This window comes from Andrena cerasifolii, chromosome 7, assembly GCF_050908995.1.
Source record: "Andrena cerasifolii isolate SP2316 chromosome 7, iyAndCera1_principal, whole genome shotgun sequence".
Lineage (NCBI taxonomy): Eukaryota > Metazoa > Arthropoda > Insecta > Hymenoptera > Andrenidae > Andrena > Andrena cerasifolii.
In genome coordinates, this window is record NC_135124.1 from 1123652 (window position 1) to 1147322 (window position 23671).

Below are 23671 nucleotides of genomic sequence, written 5' to 3' on the forward strand. Positions count from 1 at the left end.
CATCCCCGTTGTTTCGGGCGTACACCCAGCACATCGCGTAATATTCTTGAGCGGAGAACACTTCTGGGACGAGATTGCTAGCTGTCTGACAAGATTTTTTCCAAGCAACTTCCTCTACCCCCAAGTAGTTTCTCTCGTTCCATTATGAGTTAACTCCGACCAGAACAAGAGGCTTTAGGTAAAAAGAAGCCAGCACATTTTCGAAACACACGTTCTTTGCAGATGTGCAACGAACGACCCATCCTACGCTTTCACATAAGTCCGCGCTCCGTTCTTTTACTGCCAATGTACCCGTTGCTTCGAGATAGACAGCAGACACCACGTGTTTCGGTTCGAAAGGGCCCGAAGAGAAGAGAAACAGAAAGTCTTCGTGTTGTTATAAAGAAGAAAAGGCATACCATGAGGGAGTTTCCGTTTTCCAATACCCTGAGTTCGCGTCAGCTACGAGGCGGAACTAGCTAAGCCATAAATTACCCAAAACAAATCGTTCTCTACCGCCGACTCGCAGGACAATACGGTCATAAACCGCGACCCTGGCGAAATGCTTTGGCCGACCAGCCTGATTAATTTTAAATACGTCTCGCGGAGAGACACAGGAAGAGAGGGGGTAACTCGGTGACTGCGCGTAGTCCCACCTGCTTCGTCCTTCTTTCCAGTTAAAGGCAGGTCCCTTATCTCTCGAGTATAAGGACGCGCTCGAATTTCAAAACAAAAGCACGCGTTGACGTATTCCGTGCGAGAAAAGGTGGGCATGAAGTCCGATTGGTCGTAACCTAAAAAATCTACCCTGCATCCCTCCCAAACGGCCACTGTTTAGAAGAGGCCTTCTTCACAGCAATATCTCCTCCCCGAAGCCCACCTTCTCTCGCACGGACTACGTCGACGCGTGCTTTTGTTTTGAAATTCAAGCGCGTGTTTATACTGGTAGGCCTTGGGGAGGAGACATGGCTGAGAAGAAGGCCTCTTCAAAACAGTGGCCGTTTGGGAGAGATGCAGGACAGATTGGTTAGGTTAAAACCAATCGGAATTCATGCCCACCATTTCTCGCAGGGAATATGTTAACGCGTGCTTTTGTTTGGTAATTCTAGCGCGTGCTTATACTCGAGAGATAAGGGATCTGTCTTTAATTTGAAGGAAACACGAAGCAGGCGGGACTACGCGCAGTAAACGAGTTACCACCTTTCTTCCCGTATCTCTCCGCGAGGCGTATTGATGTTGGATATTACTTTTTAATTGCTAGTTCCCAAAATTTAATCATGCTGGTCGGCCATAGCATTTCGCCAGGGTCGCGGTTTATTACCATATTGTCCTACGAGTCGGCGGTAGAGAACGATGTGTTTTGGGTAATTTATGGCTTAGCTGGTTCCGCCTCGTAGTTGACGTGAACTCAGGTTTTGGAAAACAGAAACAGGATTGGTATGCCTTTTCTTCTTTATAGCAACTCGAAGAATTTCTGTTTCTCTTCTCTTCGGGCCCTTTTGAACCGAAACACGTGGTGTCTGCTATCTATCTCTAAGCAACGGGTACATTGGCAGTAAAATGACGGAGCGCGAACTTATGTGAAAGTGTAGGATGGGTCGTTCGTTGCACTTCTGCAAAGCACGTGTGTTTCGAAAATGTACTGGCTTCTTTTTACCTAAAGCCTCTTGTTCTGGTGGGAGTTAACTCTGTAGCGGTTGTTTGTTACTTCGCCTCCATATTGGATACGCGACTTTTCTGTACCTTTGTGTACACTTGGGTTTTCCCCCGTGGGCCTGGGTGAGTCAGGCTATGGCCACGTAGGCATCTGGCAGCCAGGCTCGCCCAGGTCTGGGTTTTTCCAGCGCGGGGACGCGCTTTTCGCGCCAAAATTTGCCGCGCGTTTTCGGCGTCGCTTGAGGGACGCGTCCCTCTGAGAGGGCTGTATAAATAGCCTCCAGAGGTGACGCGCGCCCTCACTCACTTTGTGGAACTGTCTTTAGTGGCATCGACTCGCGCCGTTTAGAATAAATTGTTACTACACTGATTCGCAGTGCATCACCTTTTCTCGCGTATTAAAAGGAGTGTGGTGAAAGAGACTGTAGTTGTCATTATTCCATTCACCCCTCAACTCATAATGGAACGAGAGAAACTACTTGGGGGTAGAGGAAGTTGCTTGGAAAAAATCCTGTCAGTCAGCTAGCAATCTCGTCCCAGAAATGTTCTCCGCTCAAGAATATTACGCGATGTTCTGTGTGTACGCCCGGAACAACGGGGACGCAAGTGCTACTGTGCGAACGTTTGCACGGGAATACCCGCACATCCAAACCCCCAGCGAGGGTACGATTTGGCGTTTGGCGTCAAGATTATTCTCAACGGAGTCAATGATGCCGCAAGGCGTGCATAGACGCTGAGGGTGGTCACATCGAGCAACTGCTGAACTAACAGTAATCGGCCCCTTTCGGGGCCACCAATTTTATTACGTAGGGACAACACGTTCCATGAAAAGTAAAATAAGTGATCAGTGTTAGTGGCCGTGCAGTGAAGTGAATATTCGGTACATTAACCTGGACGCACTTGACGTTGCGATCCTTACCTTCGGGTGGTGTCGTATACCGGCGATCAGCTGAGCACTGGGCGCAACCCTGCCATAAATCTTTTCGTCCACCGATGACCAGGATCGGCACAGTGACCTACTTAGTGACACAGGTTTCTGAAAAGGAAGGAAAGGAAGGAAAGGAATGCCCGTAGGGGTGAGTGTTATTTAATTTATTAGTGATTATTAGGTGTAGAAATAAATTCTGTTCGATTTTAGAGTTCAATAACAGTTTGATTTAAAAAATATGAAAACAACTCAATCATCGAAATAATTTCCATTATTGTTAATTATCTTTTACCATTTTTCTGGTAGCTTACGAATATCACTGCGATAGAAATTCGGTTGCTTTATACCGATTATGTAAATCCAGTCTGAAAGAATTTATTCATACACCTAATATTATTTTTTAAATTTAGTTACGTTGGCCGTAATTAAATTACGGATTTTTACCTCAATAACGAATTATGATCACTTGTCGTACATTTTTTGTTACATTACCTTTTCGTTTATGCCTTATTTGAAAACGAAATTTGCGTATTTCTTGTCCTCTCACTTCAAACAATTATTATTTAAGATTTCGCTTTAAAATAAAGCTGTGTAACGCGGTTTCCTTCGATGCATGCCGACTTGCTTGTTCGTACCTTCGTAGTACAAGCGCAGCCGCCTACCGCGAAGCCAACGCTACAACGGGAGCTCGGGCGGAAGGCGCGCGCTCTGATTGGTCGGGGGATTTTGTTAATATCTGGTTAACGAAGCTTCGGACAATATTTTCGCTAAGGAAAAAGTTGTTTCAAATCACCCCCTGAGTCACCCTTTTCAAGGAACTCCGACATTTTTGGGACACCCTGTATGCAAAATACGCAATTTTCGCAATTATTTGAAGATTGTGAACAATACAATTCACAAAAAAGATGAATGATATTTTTGATATCCTCAATAGTTCAAATCGTTTTAAGGGGAGAATTTCTTTTTTTTTGGTAAAAAAATCGATTTTTTGTTTTTTACAGAATCTTGTAGTTTAACTTTGTAGGAATGTCTCTGCAAAATTTTAAGTCAAAATTCATACAATTTTCAAAGTTATGGACTTTTGAAGTAAGGTATATATTTGGCGGCAAGTGATCGAGCGATCGATACTACCAGAATCCATGGTACTGTTGTAAAACGTTTATGATATTGGAGTTGTAGTTTTCTAACAGCCAAGTTCAAATGTATTTGCAGTGACATTAGCATAATTTGACAAAGACATCTTTAGTGGCTTCGTTTCGTTCGCCTTGACTCTTGAGCAGTTAGGCCTAGAAGGACGGTGTCAACAGCTGCGGAGCAGACCTACGGTCTGCTTACAAGTACGTGTCGAAAGACAATTTCCAGATGTGAGAAGGAAAAGTCTCTCTATCCTCTTGAACTCTTTAGAGATATTTGTTCGCTTACGTTGCTTGGAACGAGCAGAATGTCTTCGGCTTTTGAAACGTGCACTTCGCTCTCTTCCTGTGAATCTCGATATTATTGTGTTATTGTTTAAACTGTTATTTGTGTTTTTGTTATTAGTTATTTATGATCTGTTTCTTTGTTTTGTTTTGTCACAGTTTTATTGTTAAATAACTTCATTTGAACACGAGTGCCATGGATAGAAAGCAGCATTGAGGAAGTTCTACGCGTGCTGATAGAACTAAAAAAAGGAAATTCACGAGAAATATTCATACTCGTGAAAGAGAAATTTCATTTGCGAGTACGTCTGCTAAAAAATTAGCATCAACGAATCTTGAAGATTTTACTGTGAAACTAAGCCATGGATATCGGATTATTGCTTTTTTATCAGTTTTCACTGCAATATCTCAATTTGTTGTATATAAAGTGTGTAAAGGACAAGTGAATTTTTGTGAAACTAATTCTCGTGGATTAGGATTTTAAATCACAATACAGTGTAAATGTGGTTCTCAATATATAAATTCGTGCCCTTTGATCGATGGTAAATCCTATGAAATAAATAGAAGAATTATTTTAGTTTTGAGAATGTTGGGAGTTGCCAAAGAAGGTTTAAATACATTTTGTGGCCTCATGGACATTTGCCAAGGAATTAGTTCCACTCTACTTCTTTAGATAGTATATATTCTGGAGCTAAAACAGTTTTTGATATTTTGAGAAGGAAAGCAGTAGAAGAGGAAAAAATAAAAAATGCTGAAAATGGGAACCCGATGGCAGAGATCACAGTCTCCGGCGATGGTACATGGAAAAAGAGAGGATTCAATTCATTATTTGGAGTCACAGCACTTATTGGAAAATATTCTAGCAAAATAATCGATATCGTAGTGAAATCTTCATATTGCCATGGTTGCAAAGTGTGGGAATCAAAATCTGGTACGGTGGAATACGACCTGTGGATGGAAGAACACAAGGACGAGTGCAATGCTAACCATAGCGGGTCGGCCGGAAAGATGAAAGTGGATGGCATGAAGGAAATGTTCCTGCGATCTGTAGAATATTTTGGAATAAGATATAGAAACTATATTGGTGATGGAGATACAAAGACATTTAAAGCATTGCTCGAGGAAAATCCATATGGTGACGATTTTATATTGAAGAAAAAAGAATGTGTAGGTCATGTAGAGAAACGTATGGGATCGCGGCTAAGAAACATAAAGAAGACCAAGAAACTCGGAGGAAAAAATAAATTAACTGATAAATTAATTAAACAATTAACAGTGTACTATGGTTTAGCTATTAGAAGATATTCAGGTTCTATCGATGACATGTACGAAGCTATATGGGCAACATATTATCATAAAATATCTTCAGATAAATATCCCAAACACATGTACTATCCAAAGGGGTCTGGTAGTTGGTGTAAATGGCGTAAAGCTGAAGCTGAAGGTACTCTTAAAGAATTTAACCACGAGCCACCACTTCATAAAGACGTTGCAAAAGAAATAAAATCAATTTATGAAGATTTATCTTCAAAAGAATTATTAGAAAGGTGTTTGGGTGGTGAAACTCAAAATAACAATGAGAGTTTCAACTCGTCGCTCTGGCGACTTGCCCCCAAACACCTTCATTGTGGACTGAAAACAATTGAGTATCGTTATTGGAGATCAATGCAAAAGTTTCGCCACGACTAGAGATGAATGGCGATTACAAAGATCGGCGAGACGAAGCCTTGAAGCAACGAAAAAGGCCCGTACAGAGGCTAGAATGGCAAATTTAGAAAAAAATCAATTCGACGAGCAAGAGGAAGGAATAATCTGCGGACCTGGAATAGCTGATTAGTTGTAAGTACCTGATATTTGTTCAGTAACTGCACTACAAACTTTAAACGCGTTTTTCTCGACACAACTTTTTCGTAGCTGGTTGACATGATTTAAAAAAAAGTACTGGATCGATCAACTTGAAATTTTAACTGCATGTTAAGAAATAATTCTTTTATCGTTTGACCTACAGGCAAGACGAAAGGTTGTATATTTTTTTTTAATTATCTAAAGTTCGGGTAATTTTTTGCAAAAAATCGAACATCTGAATTTAAACAGTTACCATTTCTCGAAAAATATATTTTTTTTATTCATTGTACGTCAAACGATAATTATATGTGTATAAAATAAAATTTCATTAGAATTTTTGATTTCCGATGAACTCGAGGGCAGATATCATGTCAACCGTTAATGAAGCAATTGTGCGGAGCGTCCTAGTTCACGGGCAACTGAAACTGTATTTTTAAGTGAACTGAACTGAAAAAATTTATATAACACGATGAAAGTGTAACTAACACATATACAAAGTTTCAAATTAATTAATGTTACATTTTTGTTTATAAAAAATCCTAAAGTATCGATATTTTTGACCAAGAAAAAAGAAATTCCCCCCTTAAGGTACTGACATTAAATAGTTCAGATTTTCAGGTATCTCATATTTGATTTATTACATTCATTATTCATTATTTTTTAATTCTAATGTAAATAAATTTTTAAATTATTAGATACAGTATATTGTTCATTTTTATTGATTCGGTTTTAGAAAATACTATTACGTGGCTCGATAATTGGGAAAATGAAATGAACAAAGAGTTGGAGGTGATTGTAAGAGAAAAGTCTAAAGCAATAAATAACGAGCTGTGGAAGGAATTAAAAAGCCACAAAGGAACAGATGTTGCGAAAGTAAAGGTGGATAAGGTTGTGTTACAAAGGATTGATAGAGACTATAAAATCAAAGTCAAACAATGTAAAAATAACTTTTTTAAGTAGAGAGACTGCCGAGGGTCTTAGAGTTACATTATATTCCATAAATAATCTTTCCCGTTATTTATTAAACTCTTGTCAATTTGAATATATATTAACATCAAAGCTGAAACAAGATTGTTTAGAGGTATATATATTAAAATTTCTTAGATATATAATACATTTTCATATTTTCGAAGAAATTTTATGCAAAATAAATGTACAATTTTACATTTTAGCGCTTTTTTGGAATCATTAGGCAAGCAGGCTGTCAAAATGACCACCCTACTTTTCCAACATTTATGCAACTGTACCACTTGTTGTGAATATATAAAATTTTAAAGCCCCCGAAATTTGGTAACTGCCGGAATGCAGACAGTCTATTGGAGCAACGGCCAAAAATATCATTCCAAGAATTTAAAGAAGCATTTTCTACAAATGAAAGTAAATCATCTTATAGAGAGCAATACGTCCAAAATTTACAGGCAAAGATAGATGGATATATAGCAAATGAATGTTGGGAGTGTGACGACATAATTGAACTCTACAACGAAATGTCTCCCCAAATTATCAATTGCGTGATTTATTATATATATGTGGCTGTAGGAAAATGCTGAAGAAAACAAAATGTATCGTTTGTCGGGAGGCATTTGCATCTAAAGAAGAAAAGTCCACTCTTGCAATTGCTAATTTATTAAATTTAAAAAACAGGGATGGCTTGATGCTTACGAATATATTTTTATATAAAATATTAAGAGAAATTGAAAATTTATTTATTAAATACATTGATTCCGGAAATGTATATTTGTACGTAATTAATAGTATTACGGAAAGCAATATAAAATTAACATTTCCATGCGAAATCCATAAAGATTACATGATATCCTATTGTATTCAGTACTATCTGGAAGTTAGAATGCGACAATTCACACGAATACACAACAAAGAAAACAAAAATATAAGTAAACAATTTAAAAAACGCAGTAGAGTAGTTAGTAATTAATTTTTTAAATTTGTACTTCAATAAACGTATTTTTAGTATGAACTGTAATATAAGTGTACTTTAATACTTCCTTTTCTTTATTATTTACGGAATGTTTAACCTTATTACTAAATTTTGTAAATGTATGATCTCCGTTGGCTAACAACGAAATTAACAAAATAACACTAAACACAGAAATATTTTGGCAGCAGTACTGCTGGTAAAATTATATGGGTTATATACATATATTATGAGAAATAAAATTATGGAAGATAAATATATAAAATACATGATAAACATATACACGAAATTCATACATATAACCTTTACAATAATTTAAAATTATTATTAATAACCATTTCTGTTGGGTATATATTCTTTACATTTCAAATTTACCGCGGTAACGCGCCTCTTAGAGTTAACGCCACCTGGTTAGTGTTCTGCGAATTAAACTGTTATGAAGACGCCGTAGATGGTCCTGTCAAAGCACCTTTATATACCACCCTGGCACGGACCGACACGTACCGGCAACGGCGCGGTCCATCACCGGCACATAATGTTATGCACGCATCTACACTGCTCCGGTAACAGTCTGGCAGTTCACGTTTAGTAGTTGAAATGAGCGGATCAGGCGATGACGAGCAATTGGTTCTTCAAGCCTTACTTTTAGACGAAGAGGATGCCGCAGCTAAAAGAGCAAAAAAAGCGAGATAGAATTTGGGTACATCCAATAATAAAAATGAGAAATGTCGAAGGGGAGTATTGGACTTTATTCAAAGAGTTACTAAAGTACGATGATAAGTTTTACTAATACTTTAGAATGCAGCGATACAAATTTTTTGTATTGCTAGAATGGATCGAACCCCCTATCGCAGTATTTAGGATGGTCCATTGCATACAACGGCACACATAACTTAACTACTTAACTGATTCATACTGGCAGAGGAGCGACGACACGTCTTGACACGGACCGTCACGAACCGGCAAAACATTCTTCGCGACCATGTGGACCGGCATCGGTTCGTGCCGTAGACGGAACGTTGCAGGTCGGTGCCGGATAGTGTAAACAGTCCCATTTAAAACGCATGTTACAATGTTTTGTCGTGCCGGTGACGGACCGCGGCGTTGCCGGTACGTGTCGGTTCGTGCTGTATAGTGTAAATCGACCTTTACACGCACACCTTCAGCCAAAAGAAAGCTGGCACATGTTTCGTTCGTCGATTCGTCGACTCTCGGGATCATTCGGCAGGATCGTCGTCCGTCATTGTACATACAGGGTCATCCGTGTAACAAACCTACAAAACTGCGCCTTTCTTTTTCACATTAATAAAACCAATTAATAAGTACTTAAATACTTATATTTTTATTATATTCTTATTAATCCTACTTTTATAAGGTGTGTTTAGTATTAATATTAAAATTAGCTCAGAGTATCGCGAGACGCGAGTGCGATGAAAGAGAGAATCGAGTGATGAAGAGTGGGAGAATCGAACGCATGCGCGATCCTCAGTCAATCGGCGGATCGGCGAGAGTAAGGATCGAAGCAGAGAAATATGCATAGCAATGAGTGGGAGAATCGAGCGTTCCACGCGCGCCTGCGCACTAACCAGTCGATTTGTAGACCAGCTGGAGAACAGATCGAGCGAGTCGAGAATGATTGACGCGTTATAGTCGAACTCCATTCCTATTGGTGCGCTCCCAAAATCCAGAACATGTATAAATACGGGCACGATAGCCCAGAGAATTCATTCTATTCTATTCGGTTCATTCAATGCCAGTCAAGAATTCTATTTCAAACAGTCAATTATTCAATGTAAAAGGATCATTTAAAGCTTATAGCTGATCCCAACATAAATTAATGCTCCAACTTTGGAAGCCGCTTTGTAGGCCCCTCGGTTCTGTCGAGCGTCCCAACTAAAGCCATAGTCGCTAAGTTTGGCGAGACGTTCAGGCCATGGAAGCCGCCTTGTAGGCCCCTTAGTTAGTTGAAGCAAAGTTATTAATTCTTATTCTCAGGTTTGTACATTACTCCTGAGCAACGTGGGACTGAGATCACTCCAGGTGGCAAACCCGCCCCTGATGAAACGGAGAACAATTCAAAACGTATCTCAACTTAACATATTCAATTCCTAAATCCTAAACTATTACATAAACCTATTATCCTTCTATATTGACCGAGAGTCACTATTCATAATCCAATTCATTCTATCGACTAAGACGTTATTATTAGACATTTAAGTTATATATATATCAAATTGATCGATCAAACGGGCGTTCTTTTGTACCGACCGAGAGTCGCAACCCAAGACGATCAACTTTATTTCTTTGTACCGACCGAGAGTCGCAACCTATTTAATTATTATAATTCCTTTAAAATTATAAAGAGTTAATTTATGTTTGTTTGTATAATTCAGAAGTGTTTTCCTGAATAAACACTATTAAGTTAAATTCTTGTTCTTGAATTTTAATTCTTTATCGCACGCCACTCGAACTAATCCTGAAATCCTGTAAGAAGCGTTACATCACGCTCGAAACCGTTACATCCGTTAAAACAACAAACTATGCGCGTGCGAACAGACAAAAATGGCAACACCGCCTTACGGACGCATTCCACTACAACCATTCACCGGCCCGGCGTTGAAGGGTTGCCAGCTAACGCTGGACAGCGATGTTGCCCGAGCTTCGAAAAATTTAGGATGGCCTCTTTCAAATTAACGTCGCAAAGAGCTATTTGAAATTTCTCGGCCCGGGTTGAAGAATTTGGGGCCTTTTTCGTATAACTTTTGAACTATAAAAGATATCGGAATGCAATTTGCGCCGAAAGTGAGGAAAAATTATTCCCTCTTAATGATGGATAATTTAAAATATTTTAAATTTATTTAATTTTTCTTTTATCAATTTTTTACCCATAATTGTTGTGAAATGCTTTTGCAAACTGTTTATTTGATACTGTATTTAATGCTTATTAGAAATGAGGGTACATATGAGTGTATCCACGTGCCTGCGTGCACGCACGACGTTGCGCATGCGTGAATCGAGCGGTGCGTGCTGGTTTGACGGTAAGCGGTAGTAGTGTGGAAGGTTGAACGTGGTTACAGACACGTGCAGTTCGTCTTGCGTTATTATGCGCGTTATTTTCTGTATTATTACAATAAACGTTGTTTGTGTTATTATCCAATCTCTCGTCTAAAACCCAACAATGCTCTTTTTAAGATTCATGGTGTTGATAAACAATAGGCTAGTTGTTTCTGTATCATTACTTTCATAAATTGAGAATTTATAATTTTATTCAATTATATGTTAATTCTGCAAACTTCAGAACCTATTGTTCTGGTTTTCTTTTTTATAATTTTATCCTTAATGCAATGCACGCATACATCGGACGTAACGGGTACCTAATAGGACGTGTCTTTGGTTCTAGCAGTGTTTCAATTTTTTTTCTAAAATTTTTGTGTCTGAATGTTTTAACCTTTTAGCTACTCAACGCCACGCCTATACCAGCTTCCGTTAATGTCATTTTTTGGAACGATACGCCATTATTGTGGCTTTATTGTGTAGTATAGCGCCGCGGTCAACCCCGTCGTAGCTAAAAAATTTTAAATTAAGGCTGCAGTCTCATCGGGCCTTGAATGTGTGCGTACGCTCACACAAGCTAGGAAAAGTGTGTACGTATACGCGATGTAGTAAACAAACTGTTTCAACCAACCTACGTCGTGGAATCGGCAAGACGGAAGCTTTTGCGGGTATAGTTGCCTCCAGTAGACATCCGTACAGACGGGTCTGGTGCGTTTGAATGCTAATAAGCACCGTACGTTGAAATAATAATGAATTTATGACTCGAAAACTGACAGAATTATGCTTCAAGGATTCTCCGTCACCGGCGCTAATGGTATATTCGCGCCATGTACCATCAGAACCGGTGGAAGTCCAAGCTAACCGATAAATGTAGGAAAGACATAGTTGTCGATACGTATCGAGAGTCGTATCGCGTTGTTGCCGCATTTCCCCTATTACTATTTGTCGTCAGGAAGGTTTGAATGAATCACGGCGAAGCGGCTGGAGAACAATGATGGGCAAAGATAATATCTGGATAAATTAAAATAAAAGATATATTATGTTTATCCGTTATCTCTCTTCGAGCTGCGGATTTGGGCTATTCGGCGGTTTTTAATCTCGGTGCGAGAGGCATATACTGTTGCATGCAGTGGATTATGTATTAATAAAATGTAAAACGTAATGTTTTTACCCGACTGTGGTACGTAAAGGAGAGTATTGTGTTTATCAGGCTATGTTTGTGTGTCCAGATGTTACGCTCTAGAGCCTGTACGGATACACCGATTTGGACGAATGAGGTGTCTTTAGAAATGTCCTACGATATATAATTTTCAAAATTGTGAGATAGAAATAAAAAAATTGGAAGGACTTGCAAGTAGTGATCTGTATCCGAGGAGAGTTTTTAACATCCCTCACTACAATGTTTCCCCGAACTAAACAGGCTGCGGCTCTTGCCATACAATATTGATATATACAGGGTGTCCGCGGGAAGACTGGACAGATGGATATCTCCTAAAGTACTGGAGATAAAATTTGTTAAAAAATATGTAATTGAATGGTTCGAGGGGGCTAATTTATTAGTCGAGACAATTTTTTTCGATTATTATTTTAAAAGATACGATGGTCAAGTTCAGTTTTGCAAATGGAACTTTTTTTTTTTGAACACCTGAGTTGATAGTGCGTTCCAAGACAAATTGAATAAGCTTTAATGTATACACTTTATTTCCACTGGTTTTTAAGATATTGCGCTTGCAAATTTACTGATTTTCACTGGAACAAAACCCTCTGGAATAGCAAGGACCCGGGACGGTCTTACTGGCGCCACGGGTGGCATTAGGGCCCTTTACACGGACGGTCTTGCGCGCGGTCCGGCGCGCGGGCCGGCGAGCCACACGCCGCGCGGCCCGCAAAAGTACGTGAGGCCGGATCGTGGCGCTCCTTCGCGCGGGCCAAAAGGTCGTACCCGTCACTACTTAGAGATAGCGAGTTCGGGCTCCCATTTCTACGTCGACTCCACATGCTTTGTACACGATCCACCGCAGTGGTGTATTGTGTACTACCTGTTCGATGTATATTATCGATCTGCGAAACGATCGACAAGACACGATCGCGATATACGTTCGCGAAAAGTATACAAATTCCTCGATATACCTGGCTTATAAAGGATATCATAAATGCTGTTACTGTAGGGTACACTGAAACATCTGTTTTTACGAAGCTAAATTTGGTTGACCTGAAGGTGCTATACATTCTAGAAATGGTTTATGACTCAGTTATAACGAGTGTAAAATTTTACAAGGGTACATTAAAAAATGTCCAAATGTTTCCCCGGCAATACGATGGCAAATGAAATTGCAGTTAACACATTCACTGTTGTGACGATCATAAATATTACTATCAACGGCAATAATTACCATGTCACTGCTTGTTTTAATATAAAAACTAATATTGATAGACGATAAATACATATAGGTATGCAAGTGATGTTATATCTAAGATAAATGATGAAGAGATGTAATATGCAAGATGTTTTGAAGAAGGGGGGTAGTCTTCTGATTGCTCGTGATGCAGGTCAAATTTTTCACCCACGCTGTTGCGTGGCGCGCAGCAAGAAAGCATCACAGTCCTGCCCGCGCGCCAGAAAGCACCACGCTCCTGCCCGCGCGCAAACCTCGAATCCAGAAGAGTTTTCATAAGAGACAGAAAAGGTAGTTAGAAAAGGAAAAAACGATACTTGAAACCAGGCTCGTTGCGCGCCTCAGGATTTCCGACAGTGCGGACGAGTCTGAGGCGCGCGACGAGCCTGGCAGCCGATCCTGGCAGCCAAGACTCCAGACGCAACGCCGTCGATAAGCCGTGCCTCGATGGGTTTCGAGGACTTCGACCGTCGAGACCAGGGGGGCCGTACCATGTTGCCCCCTAAGACGTGGCGAATCAAAAATTCTACATTTCGCACCGGATCTTGGCGAAAGTGACGTGGATCGTTTCCTTATGTTTTCCCGATGAAAATGGTCCAAAAAACGACACAAATCGGATTGTAATTAAGGAATCTTCATAATAAATTGATTTCCATAACTTCGTTAAAAATAGTCCGATTTACATGAAATTTGGTATAATTTTCATTTGAAAAACGTAAAGAATCCATCGGTATCACTTCCATATCGATACGATAAAGAATAAAGTATACAGTTTTTCTGAAACAGGTATGAATCCTTGGCCGACCGCAGCGAATCGAGGTCGGCGACCCACAGTCGAGGGTGAAATATTCATTACAACGTATTAAGAAATTCTTTACTCTTCGTCGTATCGATATGAAAGTAACACTAATGGATTCCTGGCGTTCTCCCAATTAAAATGATCACAAATATCATGCAAATCGGACTACTTTTACACAAAAAATACAAATTATAAAAGGAGTAGGCATTCCGTGGTCCGAACGATGACCAGAACGAGCAAATGAAAATTATACCAAATTTCATGTAAATCGGACTATTTTTAACGAAGTTATGGAAATCAATTTATTATGAAGATTCCTTAATTACAATCCGATTTGTGTCGTTTTTTGGACCATTTTCATCGGGAAAACATAAGGAAACGATCCACGTCACTTTCGCCAAGATCCGATGCGAAATGTAGAATTTTTGATTCGCCACGTCTTAGGGGGCAACATGGTACGGCCCCCCTGGTCTCGAGGGTCGAAGTCCTCGAAACCCATCGAGGCACGGCTTATCGACGGCGTTGCGTCTGGAGTCTTGGCTGCCAGGATCGGCTGCCAGGCTCGTCGCGCGCCTCAGACTCGTCCGCACTGTCGGAAATCCTGAGGCGCGCAACGAGCCTGGTTTCAAGTATCGTTTTTTCCTTTTCTAACTACCTTTTCTGTCCCTTATGAAAACTCTTCTGGATTCGAGGTTTGCGCGCGGGCAGGAGCGTGGTGCTTTCTGGCGCGCGGGCAGGACTGTGATGCTTTCTTGCTGCGCGCCACGCAAGAGCGTGGGTGAAAAATTTGACCTGCATCACGAGCAATCAGAAGACTACCCCCCTTCTTCATAACATCTTGCATATTACATCTCTTCATCATTTATCTTAGATATAACATCACTTGCATACCTATATGTATTTATCGTCTATCAATATTAGTTTTTATATTAAAACAAGCAGTGACATGGTAATTATTGCCGTTGATAGTCATATTTATGATCGTTACAACAGTGAATGTGTTAACTGCAATTTCATTTGCCATCGCATTGCCGGAGAAAAATTTGGACATTCTTTAATGTACCCTTGTAAAATTTTACACTCGTTATAACTGAGTCATAAACCATTTCCAGAATTTATAGCACCTTCAGGTCAACCAAATTTAGCTTCGTAAAAACAGATGTTTCAGTGTACCCTGCAGTAACAGCGTTTATGGTATCCTTTATAAGCCAGGTGTATCGAGGAATTTGTATACTTTTCGCGAACGTATATCGCGATCGTGTCTTGTCGATCGTTTCGCAGATCGATAATATACATCGAACAGGTAGAACACAATACACCACTGCGGTGGATCGTGTAAAAAGCATGTGGAGTCGACGTAAAAACGGGAGCCCGAACTCGCTATCTCTAAGTAGTGACGGGTACGACCTTCTGGCCCGCGCGAAGCAGCGCCACGATCCGGCCTCACGTACTTTTGCGGGCCTCGCGGCGTGTGGCGCGCCGGACCGCGCGCAAGACCGTCCCCGGTCCTTGCTATTCCAGAGGGTTTTCTTCCAGTGAAAATCAGTAATTTTGCAAGCGCAATATTTTAAAAACCAGTGGAAATAAAGTGTATACATTAAAGCTTATTGAATTTGTCTTGGAACGCTCTATCAACTCAGATCGTCAAAAAAAAAATAGTTCCATTTGAAAAACCGAACTTGACCATCGTATCTTTTAAAATAGCAATCGAAAAAAAAATCGTCTTGGCTAATAAATTAGCCCTCTCGAACCATTCAATTACATATGTTTTTAAAAAATTTTATCTCCAGTACTTTAGGAGATATACAGCTGTCCAGTCTTCCCGCGGACACCCTGTATAACTAAAAAGTAAAAAATTAAAAAAAATTAAAAAGCCCGACTGCTTAAAAGAGGAACTAAAATGACAAAAACAAGACTAATTTATTTATACATGGTATGTTATTTATCAAAAATTATAAAAAAGACAAAAAAGAAAGCGTTATGTTTTTAGAAGAATTATTGCATTCATAAATTTCATTACGATCGGCGTGTTACTCTTCGGTGATGTACCTTATTCAAATTGTATGCTTTGAAATTGAAGGATCGGATGCAATAAGGGGACTAGCGCTCGAAAATGGGAAAAGTTATTGTCCAAACGCTAACAAAGCATTGGAAAATTAAATGTTGTTAAACTGTAATTTAAAAAATACCGTGTTATAAACCTCGTCAGGACACATATTTTTCTTATTTACAGTTTGTTTATCCAATCATTACTATTTGAGCTAAAAATATAAAGAAAAAGTTTTGTTTTTCATCATCCAAAGTTGTTATTTCTCAAAACATAAATTGCGATAACTTGAGTAAATATTAAGGGATCGTTATGAGACTTGAAATATAAAACTCAGAAAGCTCTAGCAAAGCCGCAAAATGTATGCACAAAACCCTTTAGTGAAAAAATGAAATAATATTTAATTAAAAAGTAATACTGGACATAACCCATGTTTTTCAACGTTCGCCGTTAAAAAGTATCGAGGTAATTTTGAGGTACATATAACTTGCAGCTACAAAGTTTTTCCTTAATATTACAAGCAAGATTTTCACTAATTTTCACACTGATTCATAAATAATTGTAGAAGATAAGGCGATATATATAAATTCCGCGCGCCACCAACAGTCAACAGCCGCGTATAATGCGCTATTTAGCAGTTTTTGCACTCGCGTTGACTGTTGGTGCCGCGCGGGATTTATATATATCGTCATATCTTCTATAATTATTTATTAATCAGTGTGAAAATTTATGAAAATCTTCCTTGTATATTAAGGAAAAACTTTGTCGCTGCAAGTTACATGTACCTCAAAATTGCCTCGATACTTTTTAACGAAGAACGTTGAAAAATATGGGTTGTGTCCAGTATTACTTTTTAATTAAATATTATTTCATTTTTTCACTAAAGGGTTTTGTGCATACATTTTGCGGCTTTGCTAGAGCTTTCTGAGTTTTATATTTCAAGTCTCATAACGATCCCTTAATATTTACTCAAGTTATCGCAATTTATGTTTAAAGAAATAACGATTTTGGACGATGAAAATTTTTTACTTTATAATTTTTATCTCGAATAGTAATGATTGGATAAATAAACTGTAAACAGAAAAAATGTGCCATGACGAGCTTTACAACACTATATTTTTTAAAATTCAGTTTAATAACATTTAATTTTCCAATCTTTCTTAGCGTTTGGACAATAATTTTTCGCATTTTAGAGCGCTACGTAGTCCCCTTATTTCATCCGAGTCCTCAATTGCACATTGATTATACAAAATATTACAACCTTCTACGTATAAATAAAAAATATTGATTCGCATATTAGTATTATTTCATTGACATGTTTCCTAACTTCACTACCCAACCTCTCTATCTTTCATTATTGCTATCCTCCTTTACGCTCAGCGAGGCTCTGACGCTAGACGCAGCTCTCGTGCCGTATTCCTTCAAGACTTCTCGATAGAAAGATATGTGGCAACAGCGCGGCAGAGACAGAGAGAACAGAAGATGTGGCAACTATGCGAAAAAAAATCGTCTACACAGAGTACCTGGAGATGTCACCTCTGTACAACTTCTTCTTATCGACCGCAGTAGTTTCATTAGGGTCCGTCTGTTTACAAGGAACGCTTCGATCGATTCGGACCATAACAAAAATGAGACGGCAGCCTTAAGATGGGTACGAAACCAGTCGACATTGTTTTCAAACCTCATTACAGTGATCTGGAGTGCAAGTGGTAAACCAATCATAAAAGCGGAACGCGCGGCTCGCTCACCTGGGCCGGGAGATTTCGCACAGTTCTTTGCGACGTTAATTTGAAAGAGACCATCCTAAATTTTTCGAAGCTCGGGCATCACTGCTATTCAGCGGTCATTGGCAACCCTCCGAACGCCAAGCCGGTGAATGGTTGTAGTCGAATGCGTCCGAGAGGTGGAGTTGCCATTTCGTCTGTTCGCGCGCGCTTAGGTTGCAGTTTTAACGGATGACCCTGTATATATATGTACACTATTGAATTTCATAACCTACCAAGTGTCATTATAACCTACCAGGTGTCAAATAAGGAAAGTTGTCAAAATTTTCTGAAATGTCACGAGTTTTTACACTAAATAGGAGACTGAATTATTGTCTCAATTTACAAGGTAAGTCGCCACAATTTTTTAATAGATTTCTTATGTAGAGTCGCAAACTTGGAGGTTGTCCGGAGAAGGTTCGACAGAGAAGCATCTTCTTTCGCATAAGTTTCTGGAAATTTGTACCTTGCATGTACAAAATAATACCATGAATGTGCAAAATAACACCATGCATGTACAAAATAGTATATTGTAACAAATTGCATTGCATTTAAATTGACAGATATTTTTATACCAGCAATTTAGAGTTTTTATGTAAAGCTTATAGAAATGAATGGGACGCACAGGACTTGGATAAAAATGAAGAGGATGCTCAGGTTTCGATAGAAATGAAGGGGATGCACAGGCTTGGAGGTTGTCCGGAGAAGATTAGATAGACAGAGCATCTTGTTTCGCACAAGTTTCAGGAAATTTGTCAAATAAAGGTAAATCGACAAAATTTGCAAATTAGCATAGCATTAAGAATTAAGAAAATTATGGCAGACTGCTTGCAATGTAAACCAGGTCACATTTGTGAAGAAAGTACGCTGAAAACGCATCTCCCTTGATACTTTTCAATCCTTTGTGAAAGACATTTGTAATACTTTAATATAAAATGCACAGTAGTTGCTACGCTATTCATTAATTTTACTAGTTTCTCATGAACAATATTTCAATTCATCAATAAATATACTAAACCAACACCATTAAAAATATCGAATCTCTTCATTCATTTTCGCTAAATTACCATTAGCCTTTTTTTAAATTTCCTGAAACAAGACTTTCTACTATATGCTCTCATCTCCTTCGGACACATTATGTAGTCTCTACACTTACTATAGCAAAAGGCCACTCTATTTCTACATAATTTCTATATAAGTATGTTCTACGTTAAGTTGTACATAATTAAAATGAGGCTTTTATATATATATTTATATCTACGTCAGACTGTGTACGCACAAATTTGCAGGTAGGGTTTTGCATACGCAAATATTCATTCAATGATCTTGACATATGAGCACGTGTGATAATTTATAAATAATTAGTAAATGTGTCCTATTTCAGTTAATGATGCAAACAAAGAGAATTATTTCAACAGTTGAAAGAGAAAATAACCCTGCTACACAAGCAAATGAAATAACCACATTTTCATGTATCAAATAAAAAATTTATTTTTTTAAAATATTATATTATTTTACTGTTAAAATGTTATATCTTTGTAAAAAGAACTGAGATCCCCGTAAAAAACTTTAAAAAGGGTAAAAATTACGCCAAATACATGAAATCAAATAAATCACAAAAAAATAGAAGATAATAATAAGTACAAAATAAAAAGAAGATGTGAAATCAAAATGAGCTGCAAGTACATAAAGGTGCTTTCGATCAAATACTTGGCCTGGCGAGGCAAGGTCTGGGTTAGGTGTCGATGAATAAGAATTATTTAAAAACGCAAAATAATGAAAGTGTACTCATATTGTCAGAGATTTATAAATTGACAAATTATTTGAAAGCCTGCAAGAGGGAAGGTATGGGTATTGATGATCTGAGAATACCTTGCCTCGCCAGTCTAAGTATTTCACTGAAAGCACCTTTATGTACTTGTAGCTCATTTTGATTTCACATATTTTTTGTATTTTGTAATTATTATTATCTTCTATTTTTGTGATTTATTTGATTCCATGTACTTGGCGTATTTTTTTTAGTTTTATGAAGTTTTTGTATGAGGATCTCTTGTAAAGCAATACATCACCCCCCAAAAAATAAAGGTATATAAACAATGTACATAAACACATTAATTATCAATATAATCAGTGCGCAACATACATACTCTATCGCCTTGTCATAAGTTAATTGAACATCTTCAAAGAAAGAATTTACAGTTGCAGCAAACTGAGGACATTTGCTTTTCCCTCTTAAACAAATATAACATCCAGCATAGTGCTGACCTGTTTCAATGAACACCATAATTTTTACTAATTCTCAGCAGCCCTTGCTCACGCAACAATGCTACAGCACTTTCTTCAGACTGTGGTAAAGAACACAAGTTCCCCGTTACAATTTTAAATATAATTACTTTGTTTCTGCAAATATAAACACACTTAATAAGTACACTTCCCATTTGTCACCCTGTACAACTGGATACTATATACAAAATATATAATAGAACATACAACCTATATATAAAACAAAAACTAAATACTAAACACATACTCTCCTTACACCCTCTTTTTTAGAAACGCCCTACATATTTTATGCTGTCGATATCCCTCAAAATACACAAGCAAAAGATAACCGTTTCGAAAAACAACGAAACTACATACTCTTACCCCTCTAACCTCCAACAACGAATCATATGTGATAACCACTGCAACTAGTGCCGGAAAAGGTTAGAAAATATGTAAAAATTTCGCAAATTTTTCACCTCAGAACTTTTCGTTGAAAACATTCCTAAACTCAGAATTGGTATAGTTAAACTCTACAACAAGTACTTTCCATAAATATAAGTTTCGACCCGAAAAAAGGTTTCCCAGGGGAAAAGTTCACATTGCAATTGCAAAAAACAACTAAATAAAACAAAGTTACTAGACAAATTATTAATAGGTAGTAGGTCTAATATTAATCGAATCAACAAACATTTGTCAATCAATTAGCACGTTTTAGTATGAATAGTTTTATCACATCACATATATCACATTCGAAGCAATATCATTTCTGTTTCAGATTATTATTATACGCAAATAAGAGCAACCCGATCATTACCACCCCAGTGGATTAATACGCCGGTCAAAATTGTAGTAGTTTGTCGCTATTACTAGGCAAGGATCAAGAAAGATTACACAGGGAAGAAAAACAAGAATGTAGATAAAAACCTTACCTCTTCAGCAAATTCAAAATCCCCGTCAAATTTCTTTTTACACCTCACTCCGGCTGCTAGAATCAGGAGTACTGCGGCCACTAACACCCACGAAAATTGCATGGCTCCTCTTGTTACGAGAACACACTGTTCACTGCGAATCGGTGGAATGAAACACTTGGATCTCCACAACACTGGCACCACGATCAGATTAGATATAACAAAAGATATTCACGGACGATGACGTTAAAAGTCGCGTATCTAACTTTGGTAAGCTCACGTCTTGTGGATATCCTACATAGACAGAAACGCTCACCTCAGCGGTCGAACACGTTATGACTGCGCGAGACGAGTCTTGACGCCGTACTACAGGGGGTGGACATCCAATGCTTTAAGAGTGCAAAAGAATAAACGCCAGTGACGCCATCTAGTGTATACTCTGAACTCCAAGATAAGATAATAGATGGCCGTTCAAATGATGGAGATATTAGTCAGATAATGTGCTGATACGTAATTAAAGAATTTAATAAAATAAAGAGACCAATAGAAAAACATACAGAAATACATAATTAGTTGTTACAGTAAATATTTGTAATAACTAATTATGTATTTCTGTATGTTTTTCTATTGGTCTCTTCATTTATTAAGTTCTTATTCATAAAAGTGTGTTTTATGAATAAGAAAAAGGTAATGAAATTGTTTTAAAGAAGTTTTTATTATATATCAAGATTACAGTCCATCTGTAACATCTCGTACGTCCATAACACGAAACTTCTCTACGCTCAGAACTTCTTTACAAATATCTTTTATTGCTGTAGACAGTTTAACAGTTTGCTTAAACCCTATGCTAAGTACATAATTATATTAATTACTTATATCACAGTGTTTCCATAAAAGGGCGTATTTCCATTTTTGACCTTGAAGCGAATTTTGATGGCATCGTCTTATTAATCTTCAATTACATTCTCTGGCACAAAACACAACAAAATAGGTTCATGTCACTGACAATTGCAAATGGCGGCCACGTGCAACTGATTTGAACTGCGTGTACTCAAAACGGGATGAACTATGTTTCTGCACGGCGCCTATATTACTGTCCACCCCCTGACCGCTGCATTCGGGACGCCAGTCGCATCGCGATTACCGAAAATACACAATTTATCGAGAAATGATCCGTCACGTATGTGCGAACAGTAAAACTAAAACTTTGCAGGCATTCGTAGTATATCACTATCGAAATTGTAGTACAAGAAAAGAATTATTTTTTAGTGACTGTAGCACTGCAACGTTTAAGCAAACTGTTAATCTGTGTACAGCAATAAAAGATAATTGTAAAGAAGCCTGAGCTGTGAAATGTAAATCCACAAACACTAAAAACTAGAAAATAAAAAATATATAAAAAAAAATTATGTTAAACAATTTTATTAAAAATGTAGTAAAAACTAAATTAAAATGCACTAAAAACTAAAAAATAATTCTTTTCTTCTACTTCAATTTTAATGGTGTTAATATCACTTTAAATAAAATCGTGGGGCACCATGTGGAACCAAAAGTTGAAGAATCGGTTGGCAATTGGAACATCCCAGATAGCACAGGACGTTTTGAAAACGTACATTTTACGTACATTTTATGTCTGAACGTCCATGGCTTGATTTGTGAAAATGGACGGTTTTAAAACGTTTCCTGGACGCTTTTTGTACGTTTTTAAAACGTTTCCTGTACGTTTTAGAAACGTCCAGAAAACGTCCAGGAAACGTCCAGAAGACATTTTAAAAACGTATTTTGCATACGTTTTAAAAACGTATTTTGCAAAAGTTTTCAAAACATCCAGAGTACGCTTTGGTTATGTCCGAAACAGGCGTTCAAAAGAGGCTGTGTGCCATTTGAGAAATGTCGATAGATTAGGATACATTGGTTGAAGGAAACCAAGGATCCACCAAATATGGATAGATCGTACAGGTAAAGCCTAATTAAATCTACATACATATATACATAAATATACACACTGGTACATATAAATGTTTATGAACATTTGTTGAAAGAAACAATGGAAAACCAAAAACACAGAAGGATTTGTTTAAATGTTTCTGACCGAATGTTTGCAAACCGGTTTTATATCGTTTTTATACAGCTTTCATAACGTTTTTGTACAGTTTTTGTATATGTGTTTCAGTATTTGCGGTCAAAGGTATGTAGTTCTAGGTTAGGGTTTGAATAATTTTTAAATTTTAGGTTAACGTCGTTTATGCCCAATGGACGTTGTATTGCTATTTAGTTGGCCTCGGCAGAAAAGGGAAAGAAGATTTCCATAAATTAAACGTAGCAACGATTTTAATATGTAACTTTCACCCTCATTTTACTGTTCCCAATATTGATTACTTTAAAATTCGATGTATTGTCTGTATATTCGACTTCGTACTACCCTGCTGGAACAGCCAGTTAGAACCGCGTTGAATTTTGATCTGGATCTATCTGGTTCAATGCGGTACTACCTGGATTTTCAAGCAGTGATTTCTGCCAGTTCAAAAACGAATCCGGTTCAATGCGGATATCCAGATCGATGGATGAAACAGGATTTGCATGTGCGAAATTTATCAATTTCTATCAGGCATTGCCATTTGTATAAACCCGGAAGTTTCGTATCTGAAATTGCGGATCAAAAATCTTACGGATTCAG

The 23671-nt window shown here is 38.0% G+C and overlaps 1 protein-coding gene and 1 pseudogene across 1 annotated transcript in view; one reads left to right on the plus strand and one right to left on the minus strand.

Moving 5' to 3' along the window:
* Nucleotides 1-22389, minus strand: part of Cow (Proteoglycan Cow) — a 1009917-nt gene extending 987528 nt beyond the window's left edge. The window contains exon 1 of the mRNA XM_076816204.1: nucleotides 21016-22389. Within this exon, the coding sequence (XP_076672319.1) occupies nucleotides 21016-21117 (102 nt within the window). The 5' untranslated portion in view covers nucleotides 21118-22389. The remainder of the gene's footprint in view (nucleotides 1-21015) is intronic.
* Nucleotides 3804-5670, plus strand: LOC143371172 (uncharacterized; annotated as a pseudogene).
* Nucleotides 22390-23671: the final 1282 nt, after the last annotated feature.